We start from the raw sequence: 22327 nt of genomic DNA on the forward strand, positions 1-22327 counted from the left end.
TGCCGCGCGGCCGCCTTCCAGCCTTAGCCCGCGCCGCTCGCGCCGGGTCTGCCGCCCACGCCGCCCCTTCGGCGCAGACGCGGGCTGGGGGCAGAGGGGGCGCCGGGCGCATCTCCCCTCCTCGTGGACGCCGTCGCCGTCCAGGGGGGCACGAGCTGGTTAGAGCTGCAGGGGCTGGAGCCTGAGGTTTGACCGAAGGCGGCATCTCGGGGGTTTTGCACGATCCCCGCCCCCAACAGACACACACACTCGTGCACACACAGCGAGGCTCCAGAGGCCGGGATGACGATGGCCCTCGCTTTGCCCTTGAGGCGCGCACGGTTGGGCAGACTGGAGCGCAGCTTGAGCCCGCGCCTTGCTGAAAGCTGTGGGAGGCGGCGCGCCGACCCAGGCTGGGAGGACGGGCAGGAGCTGGCCGCAGGGACCGGAAAGGAAATGCGGCGACCCAGGGACTGCACGTGTGTGCGTGGCGGGGACAGTGGGATGTGGGAATGAGCACCCGGCGCATGGATCCCCAGATGTCAGGCCTGAGAAAGGAGCCGCAGGCACAGCCTGAATTCCGGAAACCAAGGTTACCAGGGAATTAGGGACGTGAAGTCGTCAGCTCTGTCGGGACACATTAAGGACACAATCCTGAATCCTTGCAACTCTTCTAGGGAGAGATTACTTATCTCCGGGTTACAAACGAGGAACCCCACTCAAAGGCAAAATCACTTATCCAAGGTCACAACAGCAAATGAGTAGCGGACGCGGGACTTGAACCCGGCCCTCTGCGACTGCCAGCCTGCGCTTAGCCCTGCGGGAACCCCTCTGCGGCTCACCTCATTCGCAGGCCCGTGGTCACCCGCTCCCGGCCCGCGCAGCCTGCGGCCCTGTCCCCGGCGCCTGAGCCCGCTCTGCCGCGGGCCTTCACCCGGGCGCGCTGACCTTCGCTTCGGTTTTCCTTCCAGGAAGCGGGGTCGCAGCGCCCACCTCCCAGCCGGGGGCCGGAGGAAGGCGGCAGCTCACTCTCCCGAGCAGCGCTTACGAACTGCAGGCACAGCTCACTCCGGGGTCACAAACGCGATTTCGTGTCACCAGCATAGAAAAAGAAAAAAAGGAAAGGCTAGGATAGAAAATAGACTGCCTCGCACAAGGGAAGGGTAGGTTTTGTTTGGGAAACGCTTTTTTCGTGTGTGTGTGTCCTGAGTAGTAATTTAAAGTGTGGTTATGGTTCTGCTGCGGCGCGAGGCAGAAGAAAACACCCTCGGGGCCAAGGCGCAGGAGGCTGCCGCGGCTTCTCCATTCTGCTCCATTTTGCTCCATCCTGCGTTTGGCAGTCCCACCTCCTCGGGGCGCTGGGGAGGCTGATGAAACCTTCCCCACCTGGCCTCTGGGGAAGAGACATCCTAGATCCGAGATCTCAGTCACCAAGAAGAGCCTGGTGAAACTGGAGTGGAGCGCAATGACATGACTGTGAACCGCCTCCAACATGGCCTCTGGGCAGCAGGATTCCCACGCGGTGTTACTGACAGGAGCTTTAGCTGCTGGTACCGGATCCCACCACACCAACTCCATGCATTCATTCACCCACCCATTCTCTTCTGCTTATTCCTGTGCCTATGCTGGAATGCCCTTCCCCTTGTCTACCCACCGAGCCCTTGGCAGCCTTCAAAAACATTAGAGGCGCCTGCCCTGGGAAGCATTTCATGACATCTGCGTGCTGACTTGGGCCCCTCCCCGTAGCTCCCCTAGAATCTTGTACCAAGGGCTCTTTATTGTGACTCTTCTCATGCAGAATTGCTTGTTTATTCTCCATCAAACTTACCTGGCAACGACTGGACTTCCCTAGTCCATCTGCCCAGCCAATTTCCCACCCCAAATCTCCAGGTTAGTTCTGGAGCTATTTGAAAGGCCCTGCCGTCACTGATTCCTTCCCTCTCTTCCTGCCTGCCATCCTCTATGCAGTTCCCCTCTTTCCTATAGAGCCAGAGCACCTGCTTAGAAATGGCAACAGCCTTCCTTGGCAAGCTCTACCCAGCTCTCTCAAGCTGTGGGTTTGGCCAGGTCGGAGTGCTGGGCCCCGAGGAAGGGGGCTGCTGGAACTGGTTCTGACATTCTGCCCAGGAGCCAGGGCTTAACAGCTGCCCTGCCAGTCCTGCAGGGTATCTGGGCCTCTCCTGTGGATGTCAGGCTGTCTGCCCGCCTGCCTTTGTCTCATCCTGCAATCTGGGCTCAGGCCCCTACTCACAGTGTGAAGCTGCTCTTAGGGGTCTGGCCAGGTGCCAGGCACTGGGGAGAGGCCTGTGCTGCCCTTGGGATGTCCACATCCCCAGGATGGAGACAGTTACAGCTGTGAGAAAAGGCCACTGTGCCAAGGGCCACAATGAAAGCACCAAGGCAATGGAGGCCCCACTCCACCTCGGGAGCAGAAAGGCTTCCCAGGAGAGCCAGCCCGAGGCCACTGTGGCCCCCCCCAAGCTCCAAGCTCACCAGCCTGCATCCAGCTCTGGTGTTAAACTCAGGAACAAAGAATGCTGGCAGTCATGGGAGCTTGCAGTAGCAGATGCCGCAGTTCGATTCTCATCCTGGGCATCTTAGACTGAGTCTCCAGGTTTTGGGGGGTTGATAGGATAAGAGGTTTGGTTCAATTACTTTTTGCATATTTCCAGCCAAATAAACAAAAGCTCCAAAGCATTTTATCAGCAAGGCTGACCTGAGAGCCTGAACCAGACAATTTCTTGAACTCTACAGTGGGCTTTAAGGGTTTGAGATCAAGTCTAAACTTGATTCCTTACCTTAGGCACGCCTAGGAATTCAATGCTTTAATCCACCACAAACTTGTACAGCTGTTTTCATACCTTTTCCCTCTCGTCAGCTTTTTTCTACCATGTTTCAGGTTAGAGAGTGGCTTCGTGGAGCCTCTGCTCACCACCACTGAAATCACAATGGCGTCATTTTTCTTTTAAGGCAGGCCTCCTATGGTCCAGTCAGACCTGGGTTCTGATTCTGACTCTACCACTTACTGGTTGTATCCTTTGGCAAATTTCTTCATTGCTCCATGCCTCTGTTTTCAACAGTACCTCCCCCACGGGGTTGCGAGAACTAAGTGAAAACAATTTTCTCCCCACCATGGCCCTGCAGCCTTGGTCCAGGACCTGCATGGCACATCAGATTCTCACCAAATACTGGCCAGAAGTCTTAGCTACTATTTATATACAAAATTTGAGAAACTTGCTCCTGGAAGAGAGCTGATGACCCCTTCCAAAGGCCAGTCAATTCTAATGTGAACTTTTGCGACTGGAGACAAAGCATTTAACGGCGTGTATTAGGGAAGGGGGTTGGGGGGCAGGGGAGGAAACACCATCTCGGAGGTCGGATTGGGGAGTACATATCCACAGTAGCTTCTGGAGTCCATCACCCCCTCTCAGAGGTGTAACCGTGGTGACATTGATTGCTCAGGCTCTGCCTGCACCTGCACAAACAGGAGCCACTGCACAAACGCTCCGTCTGTCAGCACCTTCATAGGAGGTGCCTGTTTCCAGACAACTGACACCTGGAGGTGCCAGTTTACTGACTTGAATTTTGTCCTCTTGGACGGTGACCTATTGTGGCAGCATGGAGAGGCCTTCCCTTCCTGGGAGTTTCACTTTTGCCTCAGGTCTTGCCCTTTTAATATTTTCAATATGAGTTTAATGTAAGACTCATAGTCAGTGGGGACCTCTGGAATGACAGCAAATCGCTTTTGCTGTGCAGCAGAGCCATGGGTGGAATCGGGCACTGGTGGCACTGGCTCCCTCAGCCTTGTAAATGCAAGCTGTCTCCTGTCAAAGCCACACTGTCCCTGTGTCTCCCTTGAGTCTGGGAAGTGATCTGCTTTCCTCAGGGACCCATATAACCATCTCTCTCAAAACAAGCACTGATTCCTCTCGCAAGGCTGGTCGGCATGTTGGCATGTTGATTTGCCTGCATCCTTTCTGCCTAGCCGTTACAATGTTTGGGAGATGTCAAACTGGGGACCTGGGCAGCACTGATATGCCCCTTTCTGTGCTAGGCACTGGGGGTACAGCAAGTGGCTTGGCCTCTCACCAGCTGTGTGACCTTGGGGAAATGACTTCTCTGGGTCCCAGTTTCTTCATCTGTAGATATGAGGTAGATGAGGAAACTTCATAGCTTCGTAGAACCATTTCAAGGATTACATGAGTTCATACAAAGTAGTTGGAACAGTGCCTGGCACAGAGAAGGTCCTCAGTATCAGTGAGGACAACAATGGCAACATCCCTGCCCTTAAGGAGCTCAGCAGTCACAGCAGCTTGTCCCACACAGAACTTAGGGCGGGCGCGTGCAACCAGCAACCCAGCTGGCCAGTATCTTGTTTGCCGGCACTTCAGGAGGGGGGGAACAAAGGACTCGACTCCTTTCTGTTCTAGTCTCTCTGCCCCCAAGACTACTCGTCCCAATTGAAACTGTAATATTTGAATACATGGTATGATTATTTTGGGGTTTAAGAATTCATATAACTTGCTTGGCCAGAGAAAGCGCAATCCATAATTCAGCTCTTCCAGCAGACGGCACGTGCGCATTGACAGTGGGGGCGGGAGCTGTGCTTGGACATGAAAAGGACTCAAGCGAAACAAGAAGCAACCAGCCAACCAAACAGAAAAACACCCAGGACAAAGCTCATGGTCTCTCCGTTTCTCTTTAATACTGAACAAGTCTTTATACGGTTTTATCACGATTTCAAGAGTAGAGAAGTAAGAAACATGACTGATAGACTTCAAGGTGTAAAAACATCACTTTTACAGATGGATAGTTGAGTTGTTTTGTCTTATACAAATATTTTTAAAAAGATTTCAAGTTTATAGCATCATCACATTTTACTTCACGTCAGGATTCCAATTGAAGCCATGGATGACGTTTTCTTTTGCAGGAATGTTTTTTTTTAATGTATGTATGTATGTAAGTATGTATGTATGTATTTTGGTGGCTGGCCAGTATGGGATCCAAACCTGTGACCTTGGTGTTTTAAAGTATGTTTTACTATGTCCTAAAGTCCCCGATGTTGTGGCAGTGGTTGTCAGGTCAGCATGGCATCAGAGCCCCCTGGAGGGCTTGTGGAAACACACTGCCGACCTCACTCCCAGAGTGGCTGATTCAGTAGGTCTGTGGTAGGGCCTGAGAACCTGCATTTCTAACAAGTTCCCAGGTGATGCTGCCGACGCAGCTGGTTACACATCACACCTGGAGACTCACCCTTATAGAGGACACAAAAACCTACCTGTGGCTGGTGTTTGCCAAATTCTGGCACCAGGGCTCTGTCCCTCTTCTCGTTATGCCCATGGGGGAGCCCCCATCTGGAAACCACCCAGACACACACAATTCTAACCCTTGATCCCACTTCTTTGGTTTGTACCTTCTAGTTACTTAAAATTAAAATGCTGTAAGGTTATTTATCCTGGGGAAAAATACAATGGTTTATTCCTGCTGAGTTTTGCCATGTATTATACATTCTATTTTTGAATTACACTAATTTCTGATTACAAATGAGCCAGTGAAGGCATATTTCCACTTACAAAAACTGAGCCCATGGTCACTTACAGCCTGGTCTCTTGGCCCTTTCCTAGACAGTTTCTAGGCCACCCCCCGCTGTGGGCAGTCTCTGAAGTCTGTCAAGAGCTGAGCCCAGCCTGGGTCAGTTAGAAGGTAATCACATGGAGCTTAAAAGCAGTTCCAAAAACTTCCTAGTGGAACACCTGGCTGTCCTGTCCTCACCCCACACAGATGATGGCACAGATACTCTGTTATCTCCAGAACAGATCTTAACTGCAGACCTTAACACTTGCCATTCAGCAGTAGGATCTCAGCTAAAATCTACTTTCTGCAGAGCAGGAAAGAACAACCCTGGACTTGGTCCCACCCCAGGGCTGACAGAAAGCTTAGCTGGAGCGGAGTACTGGGCTGCCAGGAGGGCTGGGAAATGGGGCTGGAGAGCTCTGGCCAGAGAACAATGAGGTTGGGTGGTCTTACTCCCCCTGAATAACCGAATGGCTTCTGGGTCTGATAACTCATAACCTTTACAAAATTGGTGAAATACACTTTCTTACAAGCATCTGGCTGCAGTTGGCAAAGCAGGTCCATGAAGTGTTCATGTGAAACCCAAGCAGTAGGACCGGCATTAGAACAATAACTGTCTAAGCACAGTGACTACACAGCCATGGGGAAGGCACTTCTGGACAAAGGTCATGTCAGAAGGAAAACAACATCAACATTTCAGCTTATGGCAGAGGGAAACCAAGTTCGTTCTTTCTTTCTCCTCCCACCCCCCAATATCTGTATTAGTAAAGACACTGTAAAAAGAACTCCCAAATATATCTAGATCGCCGCAACCTGACCAAGGTACCACTACAACTTTCAGAGCTTCACTGTTTGTCCAAAAGGCATAAAACCACCAAGTTGCCTGTGGTGAGGAGTAAGCATGCCACGTTAGACTCAGCCTACCCTAAGTCACTGAGGTCAGCTTCAAGGGCCTTCAGCTTATCCCAGAGAGTGCCTGGGCTCCCAGTGGCCAAGTCCAGAATGCAATGCATCAAAGGACCACCATGTATGCTGGGGTGAGCTGCAATTGTTTCATCTCTGCAAGACGATTGAGCAAAATGATCCCAAGTCTCTCTGAGTCTACCTTAAAGACGATAACTATGGAAGTCAGCTGTTGTGGAGTTTCCCCCAACCCTGGGCCACGAGGCACCAGGCTTTAGTCAAGAGATTCACAGCAGGGCTGTTCAGGTTTGAAGGATTGTTCTATTCTACTCAAGACTCTCTTAGTTTTCTGGATTCAACACGAGAGCAATTTACCAGTGAGCATTATCAAGTAAACGGGTGAGAAATGCATCCATATTCACATACAACAGACCAATGTGGGACTTATAAGACTAAGACCTCTTATTTAAGTATATGTTTTGAAGGCTGGAGTTGGTAAGGGAAGCTGGACATTAAAGACCACCTCTACAATAATGATGTGAAGTAATGCATTTGTTAATTAGCTAGATTTAACCATTCCACAACGTAATACAGTAGTCCCCCTTACACGTGGTTTCACTTTCCGAGGTCTGAAAATATTAAATGGAAAATTTCAGAAAAAAACAATTCATCAGTTTATAATCGCACAGGATTCCACGTAAAATGATGAAATCTCGCGCTGTCCCGCTCCATATCACCTGGGATGTGAATCATCCCTTTGTCCAGCGATCCATGCTGTATACACTACCTGCCCTATAGGCACTTAGTAGCCCTCTCCGTTATCTGATCAAAGGTCAAGGCATCGCAGTGCTTGTGTTCAAGTAACACTTATTTTACTTAATAATGGCCCCAAAGAACAGGAGTGTTGATGCTGGCAATTCGGATATGCCAAAGAGAAGCTGTAAAATGCTTTAAGTGACAAAGTGAAAGTTCTTATCTTAATAAAAAAAGAAAAACATCGTGTGCCAGGCTTGCTAATATCTACAGTAGGAACAAATCTCCTATGCGTGAAAGAAGGGAGAAGAAACTCCTGCTACTTTTGCTATCATGCCTCAAACTGCAAAGTTACGGCCACGGTGCATGGTAAGAACATCGTGTGCCAGGCTTGCTAATATCTACAGTAGGAACAAATCTCCTATGCGTGAAAGAAGGGAGAAGAAATTCCTGCTACTTTTGCTATCATGCCTCAAACTGCAAAGTTACGGCCACGGTGCATGGTAAGAATTTAAGATGGAAAAGGCATCAAATTTGTGGGTGGAAGACATGAACAGAAACGTGTTCCATCTGACAAAGACTGGGGTTGGTACTGAGGTTTCAGGCATCCACTGGGGGTACAGATAAGGGGGGACTACTGTAGTAATATTTAGCCAGGAGAAAAGGTAAAAGAAACAAATGGTTAACAGAGGTGGTTTGGAAAAATAGGAGAAGCACTGTGCTTTAAAATTTTTTCTCAGGCCTGATTCCTTACAGGGGTTCTGACTGGCCTGGTGTGTGTGTGCCCACAGCTGCAGGCACAGTGCCGGGGTGGGGACCCTCATCTATCTACCCAGACGCCTTGTTGGTAAAACAAGTGGATTGGGGTCTCAGAGTCTGCAAACCCTGAAGTTCTTGAGGGCTCCCTCAGGGACGGCTTCCCCTGAGGGCCCGAGAGGTCTTCGGCCCTTCCCAGAGACCAGAGCAGCACTCTGCACTTCGCCTGCTAGTTGAGATTACTGTAAAATGTCGCCCTGAGGTTCCACACCTGAACAAAAAAGGCTCTGCCGCTGGGCTGGAGCCCTGAAGTCCTTTCCAGGCCCCCATTCCTGGGTTCCGTAACTGCTGAGGGACCAGCAGCGCTGTCCTGGGAGAGGAGGGTGCAGCTGAATGCGGGGCTCCGAGGTGGAATACACGGGAGGCAGGTGACGGGCCTGGATCGTCTGTGCCGCTAAACACCTGCCTCCTTTGCTTCCCTCCCAGGAACTCACTCTCTGAGGTATTTTCACCTGGGCGTGTCAGACCCTGGTCATGGGGTCCCTGAATTTGTTTCAGTTGGGGACGTGGACTCTCACCCTATCACCACGTATGACAGTGTCACTCGGCAGAAGGAGCCGCAGGCACCATGGATGGTGGAGAACCTGGCGCCTGACCACTGGGACAGGTACACGCAGCTGCTGAGGGGCTGGCAGCAGACCTTCCAGGTGGAGCTGAAGCACCTGCAGCGGCGCTACAATCACTCAGGTGCGGCTGCCGCAGAGGACCTCCCGCCCCGCCGGCCCCCTCCCCAGCAGACAGGCCCGAAGGCAGTTCGGTGCCTACCGTCTGCCCACGCGTCTTCTGAGCTGTCTCTTCCCTAGGAGCCTTCGCTCACTCCGGTCAGGCTTCTGCCCTGCATCTCCCCTTTCCCGTTCTAAATCTGCCCTTTCTCTGTCTCATTTCCTGCTGGCCAGGCTGAGCGATTTGCTTGCTTATGCATCATGACTTACTATGGTAACTTTCCCAGGGATATTTCTGGCTCCTGCATCTCTCTCCCTGTCCACTGCACTCATAATAGCCACAAAGTGGATCAATTCATTATTCCCACTGCAGGGTAACTCCCCACAGTAGGAACTGTTGTGTTCCTCTGGCATGCAGGAGGTACTCCACAAATGTCTGTGGATAGGTGGGCTCCCATCACAGGAACCTCCTGCGGACCCCAAGATGCCATGGTTAGCCTGTGGGGGGTGTCTCCTGGGACAGAGGATGCAGACTCTGAGCTTCGACTCTCCCCCTCATGAGCTGAATGTTATCTTAATCTTAACTGGGTGCAGGTAACAGAAACCTGTTCAAACTGGCTGAAGCACAAAGAGGGAAGCTATTTGAAAGGCAGGATCTGGGCAGTGTGGGAATCCAAGGAATCAAATCCAAGATTTGGATGGCTTCTTCCCTGGGGTGGGGACATGGCTCCCAGCACAAATCTCATATCCTCACAGTTTCACCATTCCAGAAGAACAGGCTTCTCTCTTCCAGCTCTAGTTACCAGAAAAAGGCATAAGATTTCTGGAAATACTCAGACTGTGGGGCCTCTGCAGAGAAAGAAGCCCCAACTGTGGTCCTGGGGGAACACGCCGAGGGTGTCGCTGTGGCCTGCTTCTGCAAGACATTCACTTCTTGCTTCCCCACAGCTGGCGTGGCTGAGAAAAAAGAACTAAATATACAACTTATATCGGTGGTTCATCACGGAGAAAGACAAAACCACATATGCCATTAAATGTGTGTTCACTGTAAATCTTGCTTGATTACAGCACTAAACTCTGCCCATTTATTCTGTTTCTGGCTTGTGAACCAACCGACGACACGAGCACAGCTCATGGGCCACAGCTAACCCATACAGAACATTTACGAAAATAAGAAAAATGTTCCCTTCTTCTGGATGGACACTGGCCCAGGACAGGTCACATGGGTTGGCCAGCAGAACAGAGTGGATTTTGATCCTTTTTGTGCCCTCAGTGGGATGACCTTGTGCAGGGCACAACCTTACATGGCAGCTCCGGTCATAATCATATGAAAATGGATAGACAATGGCAAATGAATTGATTTGGGAGGGAGGGGTGATGGTGGAAAAAACCAAGTCAAGTCATTCAAAGCAGTAGACCTAGGAGCCTTGTGTAGTCTATCCAAACAGTTAAAACTATCTGAGAGGTTTTACATGACCCTATCATGGTGGTAAGAAATGAGTTTTCAGACATCTCGGGGGCCCAAATATCTGATACTTTCTATTTTTTAGTAAGTCCACTTAGAGCTGTAATATGGTCTGAATTTTCTTTCCTGCCATCTGTGTAGTCTATCCAAACAGTTAAAACTATCTGAGAGGTTTTAGATGACCCTATCATGGTGGTAAGAAATGAGTTTTCAGACATCTCGGGGGCCCAAATATCTGATATTTTCTATTTTTTAGTAAGTCCACTTAGAGCTGTAATATGGTCTGAATTTTCTTTCCTGCCATCGTTTGATACTTTCTATTTTTTAGTAAGTCCACTTAGAGCTGTAATATGGTCTGAATTTTCTTTCCTGCCATCGTTTGGGTATTGGGTTAATGAAAGTTCTAAAAATGCAAATGTCATCAATCCTTACAAAGCCCTCATGCTGGGAAGTGCATGAAACTGCTCGTTCTAAGGAGGACTGGTCCTGTATGCTTTTCCCTCTCCCCTTCCTCCCATTCAGTGTCAGCTGAAGCCAGCAGTCTTCTGCACTTGTCCCTAGAGGGGGCTGGATATGACAGAATGTCTGGGGCCGGAAGGTTCTGGATCCATTGGAACTGGCAGTTGGTGCCAAGGCACTATGTGGCAGCTGAGAGGTTGGGGTGACCTGGAGCCCCTGGCAAGGCGAGACTGGGTCTGAGGAAAGTGCGCGGTAGCAGCCAGGCCTCTGAAGACGCACACCAGGGGCCAGAGAGGTGGCACAGCCGCAAGGGAAAAGCAGCTCTGAGCATGACCTCCCCTATGGCAAATATGCTCAGGGAACAGGATGTACAGGACGCCATGGGAAGCCACCAGAATAGGAAAGGAAGTGAAACGGAGAGATGAGACATCAACCCCACATTGAAGCAATCTCTGCCTTCTTTCCTTTTTGAGGTGTCTGTGCAGATTGTGAGTTGTTCACAAAACAGCTGGGAACACACAGCATGTGCATTACTAGCCCCGCTGGCATGGTACCATGGGGAGCCACGGGAGTGCCCACCCGGCTGCATAGCTCTGCGACCTTCTGCAGGAGGCTCTGCCTGGCTAAGCAGAATGCCAGCAGTGTTTGTACCATGGTGGTCAAAGTCCTTAAGAGAAGATGTGAACTTCCAGCTTCTCACGAGCTGGTCTTGGCCATCCAACTGCCACTCTTCATAGCAGGAGCCAAGGTGCTAGGTGGAGGCTGCAGGTCCTGAAATAAGGACAGAAAAACCTTGCTGCTCCAGCTGAGAGGGGAAGGGCTCTGCAGCCTCTGCCACCAAATTCAAATTCAACTGCCAGAGATGGTGAATGAGAAGCCGCCCTCTTAGGATGGTCCCACAACATCCAGTCACAAGGAAGCTCCATAATCATGCAGCCAATCCACACATAGGAGTACAGCTCACAGAAGTCACACCGATGCTTTTTTTTAACTGACAGATAACATTGCATGTTTTTATCTTGCACAACATGATGTTTTGAAGTATACAGTACAAATGGATGAAATGATAGCGGAAGGAGAAAATACACATAACCTTCAAACTGCAAGACTCAAAAGGTGTCCTCCCTCCAAGGGGAGAATCCAGGTTATACAAGAAAAAGACAAGAACAGATATGGAGACATAACATTGTCGCCCCAGCTGTGGGCTGATGGGAGTTGTCTATGGTGAAACCAACTTCACACCTGACACCCAGGTTTGACACGACGGTGTTCAAGACCTCTGACCTGCGCAATCCAGCAGCCAAAGAGCAGATGTGCAGCGTCTCAGTGGACAGCAGCTTCCTGCTGACAGCAGAGAGCTTCCTCACTGTGCCAGTGGGCAGCGGAAAAAGCATGCTATGATCAGCCACTGACTTGCAGAGGATCAACACCACCCAACTGGATCCACAGGTCTTGAGAAACACTAAGCAGCTCTCTAGCCATCTTGCCCAAACCTGCAGCAGCATATGAACCTAACAATGAGAAGCCAAACTTGACAGGATGGAGCTTCAATGGGCACGTCTGGGACCCTGAAGAGATGTCCTCCTTTCCGGCTTATTGTTTCTTTTGAGTGAGAAGTTCCAGAGCAGAGAGCAGTGTTCCTCTTAAGGAATCCAGGAAGGGGGAGACACAGTTCTTGCACCAGTCAAGTAAGGCTTTGCTGTTCATGCCTTCCAGCACAGGTGATCCCGGCCACTGCCTGCCGCGACAACGCAATGGAAACTTCCTGTCATCCTCTTCCTCCCAGCCGAATCCTCCTCCCTGCTCTCTGAGCTGCTGCCTTCTGCCTCCTGCAACTTGGCATCCTCTGTGCCCTGCCCTACCTGCAATGGAGGTGGTACGGAAGGACCCTGCGTGCTCGGGAAGACTGCCTACTCATCCTCCCGAGAGAACCCTCTGATCTGGCATCTCCATGTATGCTCGAGGCTGGGAGGTTTACGTCCAAAGACGTGAGAGCTCTGGGCCATGAAAGGGCAGGTCCTGTACAAACCAGGCCAGGGCAGCTGAGCAGACCAGGTGGCAGCAGTGACTACGGCAGCAGAACACGCACATCCTTTCCTCCTCCGGGGGCACTATATGGGACTTCGAAATCTTTCACCTGCTGCGCCCAGTAGTTCTTTTCAAGCTGACTTCTGGAACAGTGTGTTTACCCCCATTTACCCAACACCAAAAATTGGTTTGGAGGCAGCTTCCATGTCTTGTTCCTCTATCTCTATACTTAGTGGGAATGTGGATATGGGAATTATAGGGCTTAGATCAGTATAGGGTTGTGTGTGACTGGCTGCAGAGTCACTGTCTCTAAGCTATCTGTGGTACAGTGGTCCCTGCCAGGTCCGTAGACGCTACAGAGAGCACGTCTGTTATGGGGTTTATGGGGGGGAGGGAGCAGGTGTGACTTGTCTGGTAGCCTCATTCCATGTGTTTAGCCTGTGCTCTGGGCTTGGACTAGCATGTACAGTCAGCAGTGAGATCCTCATGCTCCAGTCAGCCTTTCTGCCCCAAAGAAACGTGGGCTGTGTTCCAGGAATCTGGGAACTAGAGCTTTCACCCCAGGCTTGAGGGCAACCAGTTTTCTCACGTATGGCTCTTTGTTTATTTTGTATTATTTTGCAACATGACCATTCTTGTAATTCAGACCTGTTCAAATTGAATTCTTTCCAAGTTGCTTTATTCTCCTTTTCCTGAGACTTTTGTTCTTATTGTTTTCCTGAGTAATGGCATCTATAAGCTGATTTGTTTTAATCAGAGCTGCTGAAAAGTACCTGTTTTCAATAAGTTCTTTTGTTTTTTAATTAAAAAAAAAAAAAGAAGGAAGACCCCCACTTATTAAAAAGTGCAACTTAAAAGTTAGCTGGGCAAGCACATCATTGCAAATCACAAAAAGAAAAGGAAAAAAAACCAAAAAACTAAAACAAAACCACAAGAAATACAAACAAGAAAAAGATAAAAAAAGAAAATTAGTGTGCGGAGGAATGCACCCAAAAAAATGAAGTTAAAGCTAGAACTCTTCCCAGATGTTGCTGTTCTTTCCAAGTGCAAAAGAAGACAGTGAGGGGAGAACGGCAGCCTCCACTGCCGAGTTCTGGCTCTGGGTCCAACTGCTACTTTAATATCAGACTATTCATCAGGGAAGCTATAAAAATATCCTATGTACATGTGCACATTTCGGGCATTTAAAAAACCATCAGAAGCTTGCAGTTTAGTGTCTCAGCAGTTTCAGCTACCTAAACTCAAAGAATCTATCATTTGAATTTGGATTGGCTCAGTTATTTGAATGGATGATCAAATCAAGTTGTCATCTTTGGGGAAAGAAAGAACTAATTTCACCTACCCATCCCCGCCATTACTCACAGGGTAAGAGAAGTCTGGTCCAGAATAGGACTTTTCCCCGTACTGGACAGCCACCAAGAAAACAAAGTTTTTTGTTATATGGTTAGTGAGTAAATGTAATAAATGTACTAACCACTCCCAATCCCATCCCCGCAACATAGAGTGCCACAGGAATACAATAACTGTTGATGAGGATAATCCAGTATCCTAATTCACATATGGTTAGTGAGTAAATGTAATAAATGTACTAACCACTCCCAATCCCATCCCCCCAACATAGAGTGCCACAGGAATACAATAACTGTTGATGAGGATAATCCAGTATCCTAATTCATTCAAGTGTGCTGCTGAGCTGTTTAGCAGCAATATAGCTAAGTCACCCTAAAAATGCAAGTTGCCTCTCTGGGAGGAAGCCCTGATACAGCAACATGAACTTGGCAAGGCTCTGGCCCTGACCTCTGGTGACATCACTGACCCTTCCTTAAACTTTGCCAACGCAGGGTCCTCTTGCTCTCTTTAATTGCTCCTGTCAATTAAAGCCACAAGTTGTTACCAACCCCAAGCCTCAGGGTATTTCATTATTTTCCATTAGTTATTCCTACCACAAAAAAATGCACCTGGAAAAGCAATTTCATGATACACTTATCCCTGAAAAATGAAACACTGCATTTTCTGTCACAAACTACTTTGGAGCCTTCTGTCCTTATTAATAATCAGCTCTCAGGGGCTAAAAAATGCCACAGCAATGGTAAACAAGACATACCCAGAAGCCCGCATTCCTGACAGGGTTCTCCTGATGGGACAGTGTGCGCTGTTTGAGCAGGGGCAAGGGTCTGAGCAGAAAAGAGCTGCCAAAGATATATGGGATGAGCAACAGCAAGACACTAGCGAGCCTGCTAATTTTTCTGGATTACTCAGAGTCCCTCCTCAGGCAATGAAGTCCAGGGAGGCAAAGCAGTGGCTACCTGCCCTCAAAACAGGACAGGCGGCATGGGGCTTCCGTCGTCATCGCTTTCCTCTTCCCACCAGCCCTCCCAGCACTGGGACGGTGGAGCTGTCTCAATTGTGGAGGCACACAGAAAAGTCAGTGCAGCAGGATGCTCCTGGGGGAGGGCGCAAGTGGACGGCAGCTGACGTGCGCTCGCTTCTCCTCCTCCCTCGCTTCACGTGCAGGAGGAACTCACACCACGGCCCCACGTCACAGCACTAAGAAGAGGATCAGCACGAGCAACAGGACTGCAAAGAGGACGGCTATGGCACACCACTGGCGCCGGTCTGGAAGGCAGGACAGGGGGATTAGCTCTCTCAGGGACTCTACGTTCTCGAGACACACTTAACATGAAATTTAAGGCAACATCTTCGAAGCACAGAAGGGACAGAATGTGCAAATGACGGGGGCATAGAGGATCTGGAGCCTGCCTAGGTGCCTGGTACTCTAATGCTGCTCTGTTCCTGGCCTGCACTCCATGTGCATTCACAACTTTGCCAGTCTCCTGAAAATGTGCCTCGTAATAAGTATGTGCTTTCTGTCTCAAGCCTTTAATTAAAACCTGTGGATCTTAGCTTTCTGCTGGTGGTTAGTGTATCCCTGGAAAAGGTGTTGGCATTGGTATTACAGATCAAAGCCTTTCTGCTTTAATCTCCCACCAAAGTCAAGTCATTTAATTCAACAATAACACCATTCTTTTCTCAAAGAGCACTATGGGACGATGGAAAAGAGATGAAAGCTACTGCTGGTTGTTTCAGGAAATAAATAGCAAAAAAGCAAGCTCCAGTGAAAGCATGATTAGTTTCACACCACACATGGTCAAATAAGAAGCAAGATTACTTAACCAGTAACCCTGTTAAAGTAATTTACACAGCTCATCTGTAAACGAGAGCAGAAAGTCTTTTTTTTTTTTTTTTGTCTTTTTCCGTGTCCGGCAATGGATCGCAACCCTCAGTGTCGCCCCCGTACCGGACCAGGACCAGCAACGGGATCACAACCCTCGGTGTTGCCCCCACGCCTCGCTCAGCCAGTGAGCGGGAACCGGTCTGTATGTGGGATCCGAACCCTCGGCGGGAGCGCCTCCGCGCTTCCCAAGCGGCGCACTAGCGCAGTGCGCCACCGGGCCGGCCCCAGCAGAAAGTCTTTTCTGAAACCTTCTGTCCTACCAACAATTTAGAACTACAGGCACAGGAAACAAAATGGCTAGAATCCCCCAAATGGCTAAGAACAGGAAGGCCCTGTGGGACAAAAGGGCCCAAGACAGGCCCCAGGGGGAAGCCCTGTTCCAGCCCACAATTCTCACTGTGGTCCCTCAACTATACCACAGGTGTCTCACAAGACAGCTGTGAGAACATGAACACCGTCACACACACACTGTGTAGTGCCCAAGGTTGGGGCAGATAGGGCACTGCCATCATCAGGATGTTTCCTTAATTTGGGGAGATGTAGAAACAACAAGCAATCTTCCCATAGCTGAGGGTTGGGTCTTCCACAAAGGGTCAGACTGATATAAAAGAATTTCACTAGTCTATGAAAACACAGTTCAACTACTAGGAATAAGGGTTCCATTTAAATTGAAATATAAAGATATACTGATTTATAAAAGTTTATTTGAAAGCCTACAGAATTTAGCACACTTTAGCTATGGAGAGTTACACTGTAAAAAGGTCTGAGTCTAGGAAAACAGACTGCACAACTCTCCACAAAGCAAAATAAGAACTCAAAATTATTTTAAATATCATGGATGTCAAAGTCTTAGAACTGGACAAGAGAGCTGCCACCAAATTATAGTAAGTAATCAAATACCTTCTTAATGGTGATCACCCTGGTCTACCTCAGACATGCTAGAAACTAATTTAGTAACTGTGGTTAGGACAAAGACCCCAAGTCTACCCATTCCTTTTCGGAAGGAGAACTGTTCCAAAGGGCATGGGGAGGCACAGTTGCCCTACTACAGGTAACACTTTTAACCAGTTTTAACCTGTTGCTTCAATGGTCAAGAAAACCTAAATATCTAGCATTCTTTTTTCTTTTAAAAATGTTGAATCTCCAGTTTCCAGACCACGTGTAAGGAACTTAGAAGTCACAACTCCACCCTAACAAGTAAAAAGCTAAACAAACTGAAAAATCAACAACTCTTCTTGATCCATCAAAGAAGTGAGGTCACAGGTCAAACCGCTACCCCTAAAAGTAGAGAAACCCAAAGGCAAATACAGAGAATCACAGCTTAGCAGAGCAGAAACCCATGAGCAGCAACCTCCACAGGAACCAGTTCCAGGGTAGGGAAACTGGAACTATAATTGATGAAGTGCTAGAGGCTCAGTGTGGACAAGTCTGAGAAAAAATCCCAGGGGGACCCAGTCACAGGAGACCCCACACTTTTGTGAGTTTTATCTCCAGGAGCTTGACCAGGTCCTTAGTGAATATTGGAGAAAAATCCCCTCATGCCTCCAGCAGGTGGAGGAGAAAAGAAATCATTGACGCCAGAGCACTCTGTTCTTAAAAGAGTCTGCCCTCAGGAGAAACTATTTTATCAGAGTCTAATCTGCTGGGGTTTTATTAGAGCCTAATGATCTGGGGGATGGGAAAAAGCCAATTCTAGCCCACTCTAGCCTACCATATGGGAGAAGAGAAAAACCCAACTCCAGCCCATGCTAACCATCCTTTCCCACCTAAAGGTGGAAAAACTGGAGAAGTGCTGGTGAAGTTCAAAGTCTAGGAGCACAGGCTCACCAAAAGGCTGAAATCTAATCACTGCACTATAGAATGCCCACCTTCCCAACCGTACCACATTACTTAAGACCTATTCACCACGCTTCCTTTTACCCAGAATATCATATCCACCTTCCAAGAAAAAATTACAAGGCATACTAAAAGGCAAAAACCAACAGTTTGAAGACACTGAAAAAGCATTCAAATTGAGAGTCAGATGTGGCAGGAATTTGGAAATATTAGAACAGGAATTTTTAAAAACTAAGATTAATACACTAAGGGCTTTAATGGCAAAAGTAGACAACATGCAAGAATAGATGCATAATGTAAGCAGAGAGAAGAGAATTCTAAGCATCAAAAAGAAATGCTAGAGATCAGAAACACAGTAATACAAATGAAGAATGCCTTTGATGGGCTCATTAATAGACTGGACATGGCTGAGAAAAGAATCTCTGAACTCGAGGATTTGTCAACAGAAACCTCCAAAACTAGAAAGCAAAGAAAAAAGATTTAAACAAAAGAAAACAGGAACAGAATATCCAAGAACTGTGGGACAACTACAAGATTTACTATAACATTAATCAAGACAGTGTGGTATAAGCGGAATAGATACATAGACCAATGGAACTGATGGAGAGCCCAGAAATAGACCCACATAAATAGAGTCAACTGATCTCTGACAAAGAAGCAGAGACAATACAACAGAACAAAGACTACCTTTTGACAAATGGTGCTGAAACCGCTGGACATCCACATGCAAAAGCTGAAATCTAGATATATACTTTATACCCCTCACAAAAATTAACTCAAAATGGATCATAGACCTAAATGTAAAATGAAAACTATAAAACTTCTGAAAGATAACATAGGAGAAAATCTAGATGATCTTGGGTATGGCAATGTTTTTTTAGATACAACACCAAAGGCGCTGTATACGAAAGATATAACTGATATCAGGACTTCATTAAATTAAAAACTTCTGCTCTGTGAAAGACACTGTTAAGTAATGAGAATACAAGCCACAGACTAGTATAAAATATTTGCAAAAGACACATCTGATAAAGAACTATTATCCAAAATACACAAAGAACTCTTAAAACTCACCAACAAGTAAATGAACAACCCAATTAATAAATAGGTAAAAGACCTGAACAGACACCTCACCAAAAAAGTTATAAAGATAGCATGTAAGCATATGAGAAGCCATTCAACATCGGATGCCACTAGGGAAATGCAAATTAAAACAAGATACATTATACACCCATGAGAATGGCCCAAATGCACAATACTGACAACACCAAATGCTGGGCGATGTGGAGCAACAGGAACTCCTGGTGGGAATGCAAAATGGTACAGCTACTTTGGAAGACAGTTTAGCAATTTCTTACAAAACTAAACATACTCCTACCATTACCTATCCAGCAATCACACTCCTCATTATTTATCCAAATGAGTTGAAAACTTATGTCCATATAAAAATGTGCACATGGATGTTCATAGCAGCTTTACTCATAATTGTCAAAAACTGGAAACAATCAAGATGTCCTTCAGTAGGTGAATGGATAAACTGCGGTACATTCAGACAATGGAATATTATTCAGTGCTAAAAGAGAAATGAGCTATCAAGCCACAAAAAGGCATGGAGAAAAATGCATATTACTAAGTGAGAGAAGCCAATCTGAAAATGCTCCATACTGTATGATTCCAACTATATGCATGCTGGAAAAGGCAAAACTATGGAGATGGTAAAAGGATCAGGATCAGGCCGCCAGGGACTGGGGGGAAGAAGAGATGAACAGGCAGAGCACAGAGGATTTACAGAGCAGTGAAACTATTCTGTATGATACTGTAATGGTGGCTTCATGTCATTAAACATTTGTCCACACCTACAGAATGCACATCAACAAGAGTGAACCCTAACGTAAACTATAGACTTTGGAGATGATTAATGATGTATCAATGTCAGTTCATGAATTATAACAAATGTACCACTGTGGTGGGGATGTCCATAGTGGGGAGGGGTGTGTGTGTGAGAAGACAGTGGGTACATGGGAATTCTTTGTACTTTCTGCTCAATTTTGTTATGGACCTAAAACTGCTCTAAAAAATAAAGTTTATTAATAAAAAAATGCTTACAATAATTAATAACCACTCTCATTAAAATGATTAGTTGACACCCTTCCAGGACAAAAACAGAGAAGGTAATTGCTTCCTTCTCCACCCCCTCCCCACTGCCCAACCTCACACACTGCTTGTGTTTACCCCTCCCCCCAGGCATCCTGCCATTCTCAGCACCAGATTTCCAAAACTGAACCAGACTTCCACGTTTTGCCTTCCTATCAGCCTACACCAAGCCTCCTACCACCTCCAATTACTTTCTCTTCTACAACTGCATTAAACAGGGGTTTTCATGAAGGAAAAACACATGTCACACAAGCTAGCATAACCCAGGAGTGCTTTTCAAAGCCATTTTCCTGTGAAGTGGTAAGATGCTTCCGTGAAGCATGAACTAGGTAAGCCCAGGACGTGTCACCCTAGCAGGCTTCTCCCTAGCACTTCTTGCAAGACTTCATGCATAGAAGGAATGGGTACTAACCACAAGAACTTTTGTGACCTTAAGTGAAAAGTTTTAACCAGCTTCACAAGCTCAAGACCTGCCTCAGAAAGTCAGAGGGGAACAAAGGCAGTTTTTTTTCCTCTCAAAATATGTTCTTCCCCTAAAGGGAAAAGATGAACAACACAATGTTGGAAAGTGAAGAAGAAAAGATCTTGGTGTCTATTCAAAAGAGTGTATTTCTCTGGGTGGGAGAACGACAAAATAGTGTCTCTCTTGGGTCATTCCAAAAAGTAAGTGTGGAGTCTTGGCTAACATCTCCCCATGAAGCAGCCGGCAACATGGGGAAGGGAGATGTTCTGCCTCTTAAGAACTGTGGACCCTCTGTGCTCATTACTGCTTTGGTGTGCCTTAATACGCTTCCATCATGTACAGGTTTGATTAAAAAGAAGTGAACTTTCTCAAAAGTTACAGAGGGAAATAGAGACAAATGCAAATTGCCCATTTGTCAAATTGATGTGGACACCACCCAAGCAGGAGGAGGCCCTTAAGCAGTATTTCTTTGGTAGCAAGTAAAGATTAAAAGGAAAACACAGGCAACCTGTCGAAAATGAATGGTCTGTCAGGCTAAATGCTGTTTCCTGGCTCTTTTTCTTACACAAATATAACCAAAGTTCTTGCTTTGCTTCCCAAACTTTTCTTTTGGAAGAAAGTAAGAATAAAGCATAAGCAAGCCTCAGTGCTATTTATACATACTGAGCCGCTTATCACAATGCAAGTACTTTTCTAAATTATTCATACCCAGAATGCTGGGAGACAAAGACACAGTGCGTCTTTGTTCATTTGCTCTTCCCAAAACAAAACTGTTGCTGAAGTAGCTACTTGACTTTGCGACTAATACATACGCTAGTGAGAGGCCTTGTGTTTCAACTGGTTATACTTCATTAAAACATTTTTTTAAGTACAGGAGTGGGGGTGGAACAGAGGGAATCAGAAAGATGACTTTACAAACTTTCTCTAAGTGTAGGACAGATTCTAGTGAGAGGCCTTGTGTTTCAATTGGTTATACTTCATTAAAACATTTTTTTAAGTACAGGAGTCGGGGTGGAACAGAGGGAATCAGAAAGATGACTTTACAAACTTTCTCTAAGTGTAGGACAGATGAACTAAGCTGGTGCCTGTGTGCCATATATGCACAGCTTCAGTCAATGAAGAGTCTGATAAAAGCATAAAGATACTAGCCCTGGAGAGAAAGTAGGAAGTAACTCTACCTATGAGCTTCCCTTTGTTTTGGATATAATAGGTCCTTTGCCCCTTAGGGCCATCTGTTGCCTTACAATTTTTAAAAAAACATTTACTAAGTACCAATACAGGGTAGACACTGTTAAACACTTTCACATTATTATTATTTCATTTAATCATCACAATGGCCTTGAGAGGTAAAAATCAACCTATTTTCATAGATAAGAAACTGACCCCCCCCCCAAACTGTTATGTAACTTGACTGTGAGTTAAACTGCTGAAAAGTAAATATGCATATGTATTTAGATTTTGCCTCAAAAGGTTAATTATAACATGTACCTGACAGTAGGAAACCAACAGAAGAATGAGGTATCAAGAAACGGGATATTCTAATAAAGGGATGGTTCTATAGTCTAAGAACACTCAAACTACCTCAAGGAGTATCTCAGTCCCTCCCTGCACCAAATCAATCCTACCAGATAAAGAAGAGATACAGGATTTCCTTTGATTTAAAATATATTATTTTCCACGTAATAGGGGAGATGGGTTGTAGCAATCAAAAAATGTAAGAGTCATTGGAACATATCTTCCTGTATTTCCTAGTTTGAAAATTGTCTCTTCTTCATCCCCATCCAGATGCAAATTTGCTGGGATATTTCACTATGGATTTAAGTATAACAATTTAAATTCGATCTACAAGGCCATCCTATTCTGAAGTAGTAGGCATTTTTTCTATCAATGAAACAAAGTGCAGGAGAAACTGGCTTCTTAATCACTACTTTAAATAAGTTCCCTATTTTGGCAAGGAAATAGAAAAAAAAAAAAAAAAAAAAAAAAAAAAAAAAAAAAAA

At 46.8% G+C, this 22327-nt stretch overlaps 2 protein-coding genes across 3 annotated transcripts in view; one reads left to right on the plus strand and one right to left on the minus strand.

The window, feature by feature from the left end:
- Nucleotides 1-8444: 8444 nt before the first annotated feature.
- Nucleotides 8445-22327, plus strand: part of LOC103597691 (major histocompatibility complex class I-related gene protein) — a gene marked incomplete at its 5' end in the record, with an annotated part of 88922 nt that continues 75039 nt past the window's right edge. The window contains 1 exon segment of the mRNA XM_008581558.1: nucleotides 8445-8712. Within this exon segment, the coding sequence (XP_008579780.1) occupies nucleotides 8445-8712 (268 nt within the window).
- Nucleotides 14196-22327, minus strand: part of STX6 (syntaxin 6) — a 50290-nt gene continuing 42158 nt past the window's right edge. For both annotated transcript variants that reach the window (XM_008581554.1, XM_008581556.1), the window contains one exon: nucleotides 14196-15255. In XM_008581554.1, the coding sequence (XP_008579776.1) occupies nucleotides 15179-15255 (77 nt within the window). In that variant the 3' untranslated portion in view covers nucleotides 14196-15178. The remainder of the gene's footprint in view (nucleotides 15256-22327) is intronic.

This window comes from Galeopterus variegatus, unplaced genomic scaffold (genome assembly GCF_000696425.1).
Source record: "Galeopterus variegatus unplaced genomic scaffold, G_variegatus-3.0.2 Scaffold2393, whole genome shotgun sequence".
Classification (NCBI taxonomy): domain Eukaryota; kingdom Metazoa; phylum Chordata; class Mammalia; order Dermoptera; family Cynocephalidae; genus Galeopterus; species Galeopterus variegatus.